This window comes from Mastigoproctus giganteus, chromosome 6, assembly GCF_048544385.1.
Source record: "Mastigoproctus giganteus isolate SK-2022 chromosome 6, ASM4854438v1, whole genome shotgun sequence".
Taxonomy (NCBI): Eukaryota; Metazoa; Arthropoda; class Arachnida; order Uropygi; family Thelyphonidae; genus Mastigoproctus; species Mastigoproctus giganteus.
The window spans coordinates 148,723,825-148,737,577 of NC_143580.1; the positions used below are offsets into that span (position 1 = coordinate 148,723,825).

The following is a 13,753-nucleotide window of genomic DNA, read 5'->3' on the forward strand; positions in this document are numbered from 1 at the left end:
AGCAGAGGGTATTTCTGAATAAAAATTCCTTTTAACTGAAATCTGAACTTCCCTAGTGCGTTGCAAATGGAAATCTGGGATTTCCATTTGCAACGCACTAGGGAAAAAAGCCTAGAAACCTTTTTTTTTGTTGCTGTTGTTGACTGGATAGGCAAGTAAATTATGAGATTAAAATACAAAGCATTTATCACAGAATGATTAGGCAGATTCAAAATACACATTACAAAATTCATCACAAAACAAATGTAATTTCTCTCTTAATTAATACAGTAAGAGCATCACTATACAACATGCAAATTTAATTTCCAAATTCCTTTAACTAAGATGGTCATAACTTATTATTAAAGCTAAATTGTACTTTGAATTGAATATTCTGAACTTCAACAAGTTGCATCAGTAAATTTGATAAGCTATCAGATTCAAAGATATAGTCATTTTCACAAAACCTATCTATATTATTAAGTCTTCTTTGTAGCATTAATTGCTTTAGCTTCCTTTTTTTAATTTTATGTTGTGACCACTGTTAAAAGGACGTTTGTTAAGAGTTCTAAGAGTTCTTTTAAATCAATAGAAATTGCATGCTTAGCACTTACATTCCACATTCTTTCAAAATAAAAAAAAATTCTTTGCTACTTCTCAGATACATAGGTTTGATAAAAGTGGGAAAGTTTCCCTATTTAGAATGTTATTAATTTTGAATAGAATCACCTTCCAAATTAGCTGGAGTGGTCATCTGCTTCTGTCTTTAACAGATGCTCTATTCACCTACACAGAATTTGTGTGTGTGTATGTTTATAAAAACAAAAAAAAGTGCTATTTGATGTTAAGCAGTAAACTAAAGTATAATAAGTTTATTGCAGATTGATTAATGTACTTATTTACATTCCTTTAAGCAAATTTATCAGAATTTTTCTCACATCTTCTCAGAGAAAGTCAAGAAGTATTCCTCTGGGCATATTAAAAATAATAAAAATTTCCTCTTCATATTTATCACTCAATAAAACAGCTTAGTAATGACACACTTTATTATTAAAATTCACCTGTTTTAACTAAAGTTAATTCACTTCACTTTGTATCCATTTTAAAACTCCATAATATTCCTTTGACTTTTTTTTTTATTATTTTTTTTATCTGTGCTCAAATAGTATAGTAGTGAATGAACACTATAAAGTCACTTATGCTTGAATTCACCAATTATCCAACATGCATTGTTAATTGGGTATTAGCAATGCATGTTGGAGACAAGAGAGAAATGCTATTTAAATGATTAATACAAGCATTTTGCTCATTTAAGGTTAACAAATATGGTAAGTATATCGCTACAATTATAAGTATTAATGGTAGAATGGCAAAGTTTGCATTCATTAACAAGAGATCAGAATATTTAATAATCACTTAGAAAGAGAGTCCAAGTGATGAAAAAAGTCCTCTCTTATTCTTTTTTTTATTATTATTATTTTTTTAAGATTATGACTTAAAAAAGTTCTGAGTTCTAGAGAATTAAAGTGTATATTTAAAAATTCTATGTTAATCTTGTACTACAACATAAATTAATTTTTTTGTATTTATTTTTTTTTTAATTTCTTATAGGATATAATGACATTTTACTGATTCCTGCTGGTGCCACAAATATCAAAATTATGGAGAGGCATCCAACAAATAATTATATTGGTAACTGTTTATTGTTTTAAATAATGAAAATATAAGTACTCATATATATAAATATTTTTGTTGTTTATTTGTAACACATGTACTAATACTGACAAGTGAATATTTGACATATGATATCCAGGCAGGCAAACATAAATCTATACCTTGAATCTAAAGTTGGTTTTTTTCACTGGATGGACTAGAATATCTTTAAGACAGAATTTGAATGCATTACTGCCTTCAATTTTCTTATTATTTCAATGTCTGCACCAAAATATATTCATGCAACATTTACTACTTAGCTGTACACTGAAACACCTATCATGATGATTCTTTGAATATTAAATAAATAGCAGATGATGCATCTCTTTTGTTGATGGTGATATATTGACAATTTAGGTCAACTTGTGGGTAACAGTGTTGTCTGTAATGTGAGCAGAAGCCCAAGCCATGAAGGTTGAATATGATATATCATTGAAGGGACCAGAATGTGTCCAGGATAGAAGGTTTAATGCAGAGTGAGTAAAATTTTCAAATAAAATCAAGTTTGTGACAAACGGCAATTTAAGCAAGTGTATAGGATAAAGTCATTTATTCATTTTCATTTGCTCCTATTGGGATATGACATTTAGAGTCAAATCCTAGGGGGGGGGGAGAGAGAGAGAGAGAGAGAGAGAGTATGATGCTAACTGATCCCTTTTTCAATGTTTTCCCAAAAGTAGGCTTGCCTTCTTATATTGTAGATGCTTCATACCTGGGGAAAAGTGCTTATTACTGTAAAGCATCTTGTGTTGTATATAGAAACATGATTTTTTTTATGTGTTTGCCTATTTGAAGATTTTATGAAATTAGAGATCACTATAATGTTTGAAATTTTGGTTTGGACTCAGAGGCAAAAAATTTTTGCACTTTTAGATATCATTTGTGAACACATTTTTGATAAAATTGTGTTCAGATTAATAATATTAATAATATTAATTAATCATAATGATAATGTTCTTATTATTAGTAGTAGTATATGATGCAAGAAAGCAAGAACTCTTCAGCCAAAAAAAAAACAATAATTTGTCCAATAATTTGTCTAGTTCTTCCTTGAATTTATTCAAACTGCTCACTTCCACAACAACAAAGGGAAGTTTGTTCCAGCAATTGACGACCTGCTTGCCAAAGACATTCCTCTGCATATCTGTTCTGCAACCATCCTTCCTCACTTGAATTAATGTCCCCTTATGTGTTTAGGCTGAACAAAAGGAAGAATAGAATCATTGGGCTTGCTGAATACATTTGGGAACCTTAAACACCTGAATCGGGTCACATTGCAGGTGCTTAGTGTTTCAGTTACTGCAATTTGTAGAACTGAAGCCTTTCTTAGTAAAACCACCCTTTTGTTCCCTTCACCATCTCATTGCTCTTCTCTGAACCCCCTTCCAGCAGCTCTGCATCCTTCTTGAAATGAGGCCTCCAAACCTGTATGCAGTACTCAAGATGCAGCCTGACCATTGCCTTGTACTATGAGATAATCATCTCCTTACAAAGTTCCTATATATCAGCGGTTCCCAACCTTTTTTTGACTCACGAACCCCTTTCAGCGTAATATTTTTTATCACAAACCCCTTTCAACATAATATTTTTAATGCGAACCACTAAGCCTATATTCTCTGAAATCGTATAATATTTCTGAATTTTATTATGAAATATTTCCAGTACCATTTTTTTATAAGCGACATTGCTTAATAATAAAAATTATTATTAAGTATTATTTATACTTTGTAAAGCTTTATTAATCAGTCCAAACCAGATTTCTAACAGGCTAAGAGTAAAAAAACTTGCTTCTTGTTCAAATCATAGCCGATCATTCTGTTCTCTTGTCAAAGCTATTGGCCCCAATTTTTGCCCATCTCTGTTCCCACCTCTGTCAAAACCAGATGGTTCTGTTGCCATATCAGCCAAAGATCAAGCTGACCTGCCAGCATCCTGTTTTTCTTTCAACTCGTGTATTGATGATCTTGATAAATCACCTCAAACCATTCCCAGTACACTCCATTCAATGTCTCCTGTGACCTTTCATGAAAAGGATGTCAGAAGGATTTTGATGAATCTGATGCTAAGAAAGCTCTGGGTCCTGATGGCATTTCTCCACTTGTTCTCAAAACCTGTGTCCCTGAACTTACTCCTGCTTTGTGTCGTCTTGTTTCACTTTCTTATTCCAAAGGTGTTTTTCCTTTTGCTTGGAAATTTACTCATATTCAGCCAGTTCCTAAAAAGGGATGACAAATCCTTTCCATCCGATTATCATCCCATTGCGATTTCTTCTACTCTTTCCAAAGTAATGGAGAAATCAATTAACTGCCAACTCTTAAACTATCTGGAAATCTTCATCTGATCAATGATCGCTAGTATGAATTCCATCAGTGTCGATCCACTGGTGATATTCTGGCTTCTGTTACCCATCTATGGACAAATTCAGTGGAAACGTTTGGTGAAACTCTAGCCATTGCTCTTGACATTTCAATGGCTTTTGATCGTGTTTAGCATAAAGGTCTCCTAAACAAGCTTCCATCTTATGGTTTGCCAGCTGTTCTTTGTAATTGAGTATCCAGTTTTCTCTCTGACCACTCACTGAGGGTGATGGTAGACAACTTTTTGTCTTCTAACTTTTCCAGTAATACTGGTATTCTACCAGGTTAGTTTGACTCTTTTCCTATTATATATTAATGACCTTCTTCCATTGACTGAAAATCCTATCCATAGTTTTTTTGACAATAGCACATTGCATCCCAACTTCCAGTTTGAGAAACCTTGCCTTGCTCAAACAACTTCAACTTCTCAACTATCCACTGCCAAATCCTTAAATGCTGATCTCCAGTGGGGCAAAGACAACTTAATTTCAATCCTTCTGAAACTCAGTCCTGTCCTATATCTCGCAAAAAGGATTCTTCTGCAAAAAGGATTCTTCTGCTCAATGAAGATTTCTATGCAAGATCTTGGGGATTACCCTGACTTCTAATCGCTATTGGCATAAAGCACATTACAAATACTGTTTCCTCTGCATCAAAAAAAAACTGGGTTTTTTCTTTTGCTCTTGGTGTTACTTTTCTTCCAAAAAGTTGTTGACTCTGTAGAAATTGCAAATCCGGCTTACCATGGAATATTGTTCCCACATCTGGGGTGCCCCCCCTAAAACCTTTCTCAGGCTTCTAGATTCCATTCAAATTAATGTCTCATCTCTAACAGAGTCTCTCCACTCTCTGTCTCATAGACTTTGTTTCTGTTGCATGCCTTTTCTATAGATACTTGCATGGGCACTGTTCTTCTGAATTGGCTTCTATAATTCCCACTCTCTCTTTCAAAGCAGTCCGAACATGTGCCACAACCAATCAACATCCTTTTACTGTCCAAGTTAAAACTCATAGAATCAACTTTTCATCTTCATTTATTCATTCAACTTCTGTTTTCTGGAACAACCTTCCTTCATTCCTCAAACAGGCCTCTGGGGTTGGGTAAATTCATATTGTGATTTTTAAATGTTTCTCACTAACCACTGTTAAAATAAGACACAGAAACTGAAATTTTAAAAACTATATATTTACTATTATATATTTACAATTAAAATAACTTTACAACTAAAAATATAAAAATATTTAAAAAAATGTATATATACACATCAAATAAAATACATTAAAATACGGGTTAAGAGCGATAAAACTGACTGTAGCTTTCGAAGGCTCCTGCTTCAGTGGTAGTCTCCTTGTACTGCGGTGCATCCTAAGTACCAGCAGGTTCGCGGTCTAAATCACGTGTTTCATCACCACGTATTCTATTCTCCTGTGTACTCGGACCAGAACCTTCCTTCATATGTATTTACTGAAAATTACAATCTACAGAAGTTCAAGCCTAATGTCAACAAGTATCTTCCTTTATCTTTTCAACCTTCAAACCATGCACATTACTAAGTACTATAGGTTCTAAAAAAAAAATAAAGTACCTATACATAACAATGATCCTTGAGAATGAAAAAAAAAAAAAAAATAGTATGGAAAACTATTTATTCAACATGATATACTGTAAGATAGTAAAGAATTATAAGGAATTGTGGGAGACGTGGTTTCTTTCTTTGCCAATTCTTTATGTTTTATTTAATTTAATTTTAATTTTATTGTTTATTATTAGTTATATTTTGTAGTTTATAATAATTTACCTATGTAAATCTAAGCAGTTGCCATTACAGGATTTTTAGTGCAAACCCCCTGGAACACTTTTGCAAAACCCAGGGGTTCATGAACCACTGGTTAGGAACCGCTGCTGTATATCATTGACAAAACCCCATGAGCTGCCCTGGCAGCTTGTTTATATTGCTCAGAGAACTTTGTCTCTCTTACTGCACAATTACCTCCAAGTCTTTTCATTTTCCAATACCCTGAGTATTAGTATCACACAGTTTATACATTAATCTGGGGTTACTGCTACCCATTGCATTTGTCAATGTTAAACTTCAGTTGCCATTTCTTATCCTGACTGCCAAATTTTTCTAGACCTTGTTGCAGAAGCATACCATCATTACTGTCATTAACCACCCTGCCAACCTTTATATCATCTGCAACTTAGATATGAAGCCTGATAACCTTCATTAATAAATACAGAAAACAAAAATGGACCCAGCACCAAATGCTGGGGGACTCCACTGATAATATTAGTCCATTGGTAACAACTCTCTGTCTTCTCCCACTCAATCATCCCTTTGTCCAGAGCAGTAACTTTCTTTTAATGCTCCAATTTGTACAGCAGTCTTTTTTGTGCAACAATATAAGTTTTCCTTAAATCCAAGTATATGATATAATTTTTTTTTTTACATCCAGTTTCTTTGTTACTGCATCACAGTATTCAATCAGATTGGTTAGACAAGATTGCCTTTTACAAATTTATATTATGAGTGCATTATATTTGCATTCCTATAACATAAAAAAAGGCACCTGGATGAGATCTATCCAGTTATATTAAGGGAGGCAGCAAAGGAGGTAAGCAAACACTTAGCCATAATTATGAAAATATCTTTGGATTTGGGGGAGAGCTGTATGGACTGGAGATGTGCATAAGTCACAAAGGGAGAGGAGCCAGAAACTCCATTTATGCTAACGGTCCTGTAATTAATCTCACCTTCTGATTCCCCTCCCTTTGTGATTATCCGCATCTCCAGTCCATACAGTACTTCCCCAAATCCAAAGATATTTTCATAATTATGGCTAAGTGTTTGCTTACCTCCTTTGCTGCCTCCCTTAATATAACTGGATAGATCTCATCCAGGTGCCTTTTTTTATGTTACATTTCAGCAATTTCTCTTCCTTGCATTAAAATTATGCATCAATTTGTAAGGGTGGAAACAATAATTCATGACCATTTTTTGTTTGCAAAAGTGTACATTAAATACCAAAAAATGTTAATATTCAATTTGGAGTGATATTACTGCCTTCTGGTTGCCAAAAAAAATTCAAGCAATAGACATCAGCTATCCATTGTCTCTTGGAATGCAGGAGTAATCCATGTCATTTTCTGCTATAAGATCCAACAATTAATATTGAGTATTATAGTAACCTATTGTACTGTGATATACGATAGAAAATTTATTGGAGAAAGGCAGGAGAAACTGCCAAAGCAAGTCATCCAAAGCAGGCGGCCTATTATATCAGATTTATTCGTTGGTTGCATTATATTATGCGTCATCCTCATAGCATAGCCTTGGTTCCCAGTGATTTTCACTTATTTGGACCAATTAAAAAGGATATAGGAGGATATAAATTCCAGACAGATGAATTAGTCAAGTTGTTGTTGTTATTTGTTTTTTAGGAGCATTAGCAACTAAGGCCATATTGCTCCGGGGATATGCGGTGGTCATTCCTTGACCTTTCTGCATCCTTAATATTTGGTGGTCACGGGCTCGAACCCTGGTCTAATCAAGAAGCATGTGCTATGCACTGCTGCTCCTGCCCACCTGGCTATGGAGGCGCCAATTAGTCAAGTGCACCATATTAAAATCGCTCTGTGATTTCAGGATGCATCACTTTCCTACCTTTCTGTGTTTGAAACTATCATTGTCTTGCCATGAAATTGGAAAAAAAATCAACCTTTTATGATTACAAAATATTAAATACCTTGAAAAGGAGGAGATAGGATGGTCATAACAGTATGTACTTGTTTCATATAAAAAATTAATCTACATTAACTGGGAAAAATATGCACATATACAGTAAACCCTTGCTATAGCTGTTTCTAAGGGACTAGCCCTAAATGATGCTGAAAACACAAACCCAACATTGATTTTTAATTTTTTTAGCTTGCTTTTTTTAACAATTTCAGCCTTTTTAAAGTTTTTTGCAGCTGTTTTCATATTTCATTAGTATTTTGGTAGATAACATTGATTTTTAGTTTTTTTTAGTTTGTTTTTTTTAACACATTCACCTGTTTTAAAGTTATTAAGAAGAATGAAAATTTTAAGTGACTTTAAATTAAATTAAACATATTTTTTGTTATAAACATGATAAATGTGCTATTTGCATAATAATAATAATGCTGTCATTCATGAAATTAATTAGTATTCTTTCTGCCACTCAGAGTAACTTACAAATGTTTTTTTATTGGAGGCATGTTGAATGTAGCACACACACACACACCCACCTAATTATTGTACCAATAAGGAAAGTGAATGAACAATGTATTCTGAAATATCTGAGGATAGTGTTTGAAGGCAATAGTAAATGGCTAGACACTCAGTTCTAAAGGATGGAATTACTACCTACCAAGTTTCCAGTTAATTGAAGGAAACAAATTCTATGACATTAGCAAACTGCATCATAAACATTTCCTGGCGCCTCCGTAGCCAGGTGGGAAGGAGCAGCAGTGGAATGACCACCGCATATCCCGGAGCAATATGGCCTTAGTTGCTAATGCTCCTAAAAACCAAATAACAATAACAAACAGGTGGCAGTGATCAACACACTGCGATCACTGCCACCTAGTGGTTCATTTATCTGCAGATTCTTAATGCATGAAGAATCACTACTGATAATCAGATCAAGAGTATTGCTCCCTCTTGTTGCCTCATGAACATGCTGATGTAGAAAACAATCATCCAATAAATCCACAAAAGCCTTGCTAGTGTGCGAGTGACCAACCCACAAATTCCGGTCAATATCTGGGAAATTAAAATCCCCCATTATAAGACTCGGATTTACTGGCCCACTCTATTTCCCTGTACAATATCTTATTATACTCATCAGAGTCATTAGGCCTATAACACACTCCTACTCTCAATTTTGATTTCCCTATGCTTATGTCACACCAAACTGACTCGACACTGCCCTGTCCATCGATGTCGACTGGCTTCACTTCCTTGGACTTTATGTGTTTCTTAACTAATAGCATAACCCCTCCTCCCCTCCTGTCCTGTCTATCCTTTCTATACAGTATAGAAGTATCCTTTCTATACAGTATAGAAAGGATACTTCTTTCTATACTGTATAGAAAGAAGTATCTTTCTATACAGTATAGAAGTATCTAACCCTTCCCTTTACCTCTGATGGTAGTTACCTCAAGGAGGTAACTACCATCAGAGGTAAAGGGAAGGGTTTTTGTTTTCGTAAAGGTGACTATGATGGTCTGAGACAGTATTTAAATTCTATACAGTGGGACCAACTGATGATGTTACCAACAGCAAACTCAAAATGGGAAGCATTCAAGGAACTAATCTTGGAGGCTACCAGGCTTTACATACCAACTAAGAAATATTGTTCAAGGTTTAGGCCTAAATGGTTGTCAGATGAACTAATGAGACATGTGGCAGAGAAGAAAAATGCATGGGATACATACAAATTAATGGGTGACATGGAAGCCTATGATAGATATGAGTTGGTCTGTAACCAAGTCACAAAGGAGATTAGGCAGGCAAAGGCAGACTACGAAAAATCCTTGGCAAAGGATGCAAAGAAAAACAGAAAAGAGTTCTTTACCTATTTAAACTCAAGAAGGAAAGGGATGAATCAGATTGGTCCACTGGATATTGATGGTTCAACAGTTGAGGATCCTGCTCAGGTGGCTAACAATCTAAACGAGTATTTTGCATCTACATTCATGCATGAGGAGTTATTCAGGAAGGAGAATGATGTAGGTAAAGTAAACATTGGCAGTGAGCTGGATGATTTTGTAATAACTGAGAGGAAAGTGGAGGAGAGATTGTTGAGGATAAACATAAAAAAAGGCACCTGGGGTGGATGGGATCTATCCAGTTATATTAAAGGAGGCAGCAAGGGAAGTAAGGAAACCCCTAGCCATAATTATGAGAGCTTCTTTGGACTCAGGGGAGGTACCCATAGACTGGAGATGTGCAAACGTAACCCCAATTCACAAAGGAGGATCAAAGGCTGACACAAGTAATTATAGACCTGTTAGTTTAACTTCTGTTCCAGGTAAATTAATGGAGGCACTGGTTAAAGAAGCACTGCAGGATCATCTAGACAAGAATTCAGTTATAGCTCAGACGCAGCATGGTTTTGTTAAGGGCAGGTCTTGCCTGACCAATTTGATTGGATACTATGATGTAGTCACAAAAGAACTGGACGCAGGGAATAACTTTGATATTATATATTTGGATCTTAGAAAGGCTTTTGATACTGTTGCACATGGAAGACTGCTGCACAAATTGGAGCAGTGTGGCATTGGAGGCAAATTGCTGCTATGGATAAGGGGATGGTTGAGTGGCAGAAGACAGAGAGTGATAATCAGTGGACACTGCTCAACGTGGACTAATGTTATTAGTGGAGTTCCTCAGGGTTCAGTGTTGGGTCCGTTGTTGTTTTCGGTGTTTATGAATGATATTGATGATGGGATATCAAGTTTAATGTCCAAGTTTGCAGATGATACAAAGGTTGGCAGGGTTGTTAAGGACACCACTGACACTATGCTGCTGAAACAGGATCTGGAAAGGTTGAACAGATGGGCTGAGAGGTGGCAAATGAAGTTTAACATTGACAAATGTAAAGTACTACATATGGGAAACAGTAACCCCAGAGCAACGTATCAACTCTGCGGTACTACACTGACAGTGGTGGAGAATGAAAAGGACCTGGGGGTAATTGTGCAGGCAGATATGAAGTTCTCTGAGCAGTGCAGACGAGCTGCAAGAGTAGCTCATGGTGTCTTGTCAATGATATACAGGAATTTTTCTAGCAGGGATAAGGAGGTGATTATTCCCTTGTATAAGGCAATGGTTAGGCCACATCTTGAGTACTGTATACAGGTCTGGAGGCCTCATTTCAAGAAGGATGTAGAGCTACTGGAACGGGTACAGAGAAGGGCAACAAGATTAGTGAATGGAACAAAGGGTTGCTCTTACGAAGAAAGGCTTAAGTTTTGCAAATTACAGAGTCTGGAGACTAGACGCACCGGCGAGGTGATCTGATAGAGGTGTATAAGGCTTTGAATTGTTTGAGCATGCTCAATGCCAATGGGATTCTTCATCTTGCTCAGAATAATCAGCTCAGAGGGCATAAATTCAAATTGAGGAAGGACGGATGTCGGATAGATGTGCGGAAATTTGCCTTTGGCCAGCGGGCGGTTGGTTGGTGGAACCGACTTCCATCACTTGTTGTTGAAGTTGATAGCCTAAACAAATTTAATACTCAACTGGACAGGTATTTCGAGCGAACGGAGGGATGAAATGGGAGTGGTGTGTGTTTTTTTTTTTTTTTTTTCTGGCTGATGCTGAATAAGCTTGCTTTCTTGCATCATATGCCTCTGCTAATGCTAATGCTAACGCTAACATAAACATTTCCTGGAATTTCAATCAAGTTTAAAGAGGGTTAAGTTTGGGTTTATTTATTTCTTCTTGATATCTTAAAAAAAAAAAAAAAAATACATTGAGTTGGTTTTGCATTAGCAACATCTACCTAATACTTCTTGGGACCACCTTTTGTCCATAATATGGCCCATACAAATCTTGAACGCCATAAGGTGTTGCAGGGTGTCCTGTGGTAAAGCTACATGTGTTGCTTGATGTGTCTAGTAATACCTGCTCATTGTTAAAGGATAAGAATGACCATGGGGGTTAGGAAAAAAGTGTTAAAAGTAGAAGTGTTGAAAGTATGAGCAGGAGTATTATGACCACAGTTTAGTGTATATCTTAATATATGCAAAGGGCTACTTGAAAGTAAAATGGTTTTTGGAGGAAAAACTGATTATCCTTATATAATGAGATATTGCATGAATAATGGTGTAATAATTCTTTTTTATTATTACAGGATCGATCCTGCGCAACGTTTTTTAACATTAAGTTACTAAACTAACATAGGTGCATTTGGAATCATTGCACACTGCACCCCTTTGAATTAAATATATGGTTTAACTGCACTATGAGTTTATTGTCTACAACATCATGAAATACTCCATGTGTGTGTATGTATGTGCATGTGCTATTCTGTTTCTGTCATTATTTTCTTTAACAATCAACTGGTGACGAAAAGAAGTTATGTCAGAAGGTGGTGCCTCCATAGCCAAGTGGGAAGGAGCAGCAGTGCATAGCACATGCTTCTTGATTATACCGGGGTTCGAGCCCGTCACCACCAAATACGGAGGATGCAGAAATGTCAGGGAATGACCACCACATATCCCGGAGCGATATGGCCTTAGTTGCTAATGCTCCTAAAAACCAAATAAACAAACAAAACAATGTCAGAAGGTGCCTTGCTGTATAGAATTCATTCAGAGTTTTAGGGATGGGAAATGCTGGAAATAATTTAATTAAATAATGTACACTGTATATTGTGGTTAGATTATTTAATATATATTTTTGGGGAAAAAAAGAATAAAGCATTTTAAATAAAGGAAATTGTTTGTTCTTTATTCTTTGGGTAACGTGGATGCTGTTGTCTACTTGCAAGATCGAACCCATATGCTACCACAAAAAGCAGATGACCCATTATTAGCTTTTGTGCTGTCATAGTGAAGTTGTGAACTTTTCTGACCTAGGCAGTCTGGAGTATGAATGAGAATTTATTCATTTATTATTTTAATTATTGTTTTTTGATGATATATTCTATTTTAACTGCATAAGGGATACAATTACAAGAAATTTATGTATTTTTTAAATTAAATTATTTAAAAAAAATTATTTAATAAAGTCAGTTATGTTAAAAAAGGTACATGAACAGGCATGTTGTGGTACTGCATACAAATGCAATGAGAAATAAGAAATTTTTTCCAGCCATACTTCTAGAATTTTAACAGAGATTATGATGTGGATTACAAGTTAAAATGATAATGAAGGAATTCTAAAATTGATGTGGACCGTTTAAAAAAATTTTTTTTTCAAGTTTCTTGTGCCCAGTGGCTGGTTAAGTTAATCTTGCATAATAAAGGATTACCTTAACTTTTCTTCATTTTAATTACAAGATCATCTTTAATATCCTAAATGGATTGCAACATGGCTGTGTAAAGTGATGATCTTGTTTGACCAACTTGATAAATTATTATGGTATGATCATACGCTCGATGTGTTAGTGCCATTTGGATGAAAGAAACAGTTCTGACACATATACTTGTACTTTAGGAAAGCATTGATGATAAATTCACTCTTATTTTTGATTTATTGTTTTAAGTGAGGGAATAAAGGCTACGATATTGAAATTTTCAGTTGGTATAGTTGGGTGGTTAATAATGTAAGTCAGGCTGTGCTTCTGTAGGATGATTTTATGGATGGTCAGAAAAATGGCAGTTATGTTTTAATGCTGCCATTTATAGGCTCTACATGTGGGAAATAATATCTCTAGAAACTGTAGGTGGGGAAGAGCTTGATAGGTGTAAACAAAAAAAGAAACTCGGTTGTGTTCTAAAATGGGATGTGAAGATTACCATGCAATGTGAAGATTACCATGCAATGTAAACAGGCAACTAGGAAGGTGCACAGTATTTTATCAGTGATTTACCATACTTTTGTTTTAGGGAGAAGGCATATTGTTCTGGTATACAAGCCAATGATGAGATCATATTTGGAATGAGGTATTCAGATTTGAAGGCTACGTTCAAGAAAAGACATTGAGACTTTTTGAAAGGGTCCAAA

At 35.3% G+C, this 13,753-nt stretch overlaps 1 protein-coding gene across 1 annotated transcript in view; it reads left to right on the forward strand.

Moving 5' to 3' along the window:
- Window positions 1-13,753, forward strand: part of LOC150084650 (papilin-like) — a 967,274-nt gene that overhangs the window by 302,938 nt on the left and 650,583 nt on the right. Inside the window, exon 8 of the mRNA XM_090376529.1 lies at window positions 1,591-1,671. Within this exon, the coding sequence (XP_090232655.1) occupies window positions 1,591-1,671 (81 nt within the window). The remainder of the gene's footprint in view (window positions 1-1,590; window positions 1,672-13,753) is intronic.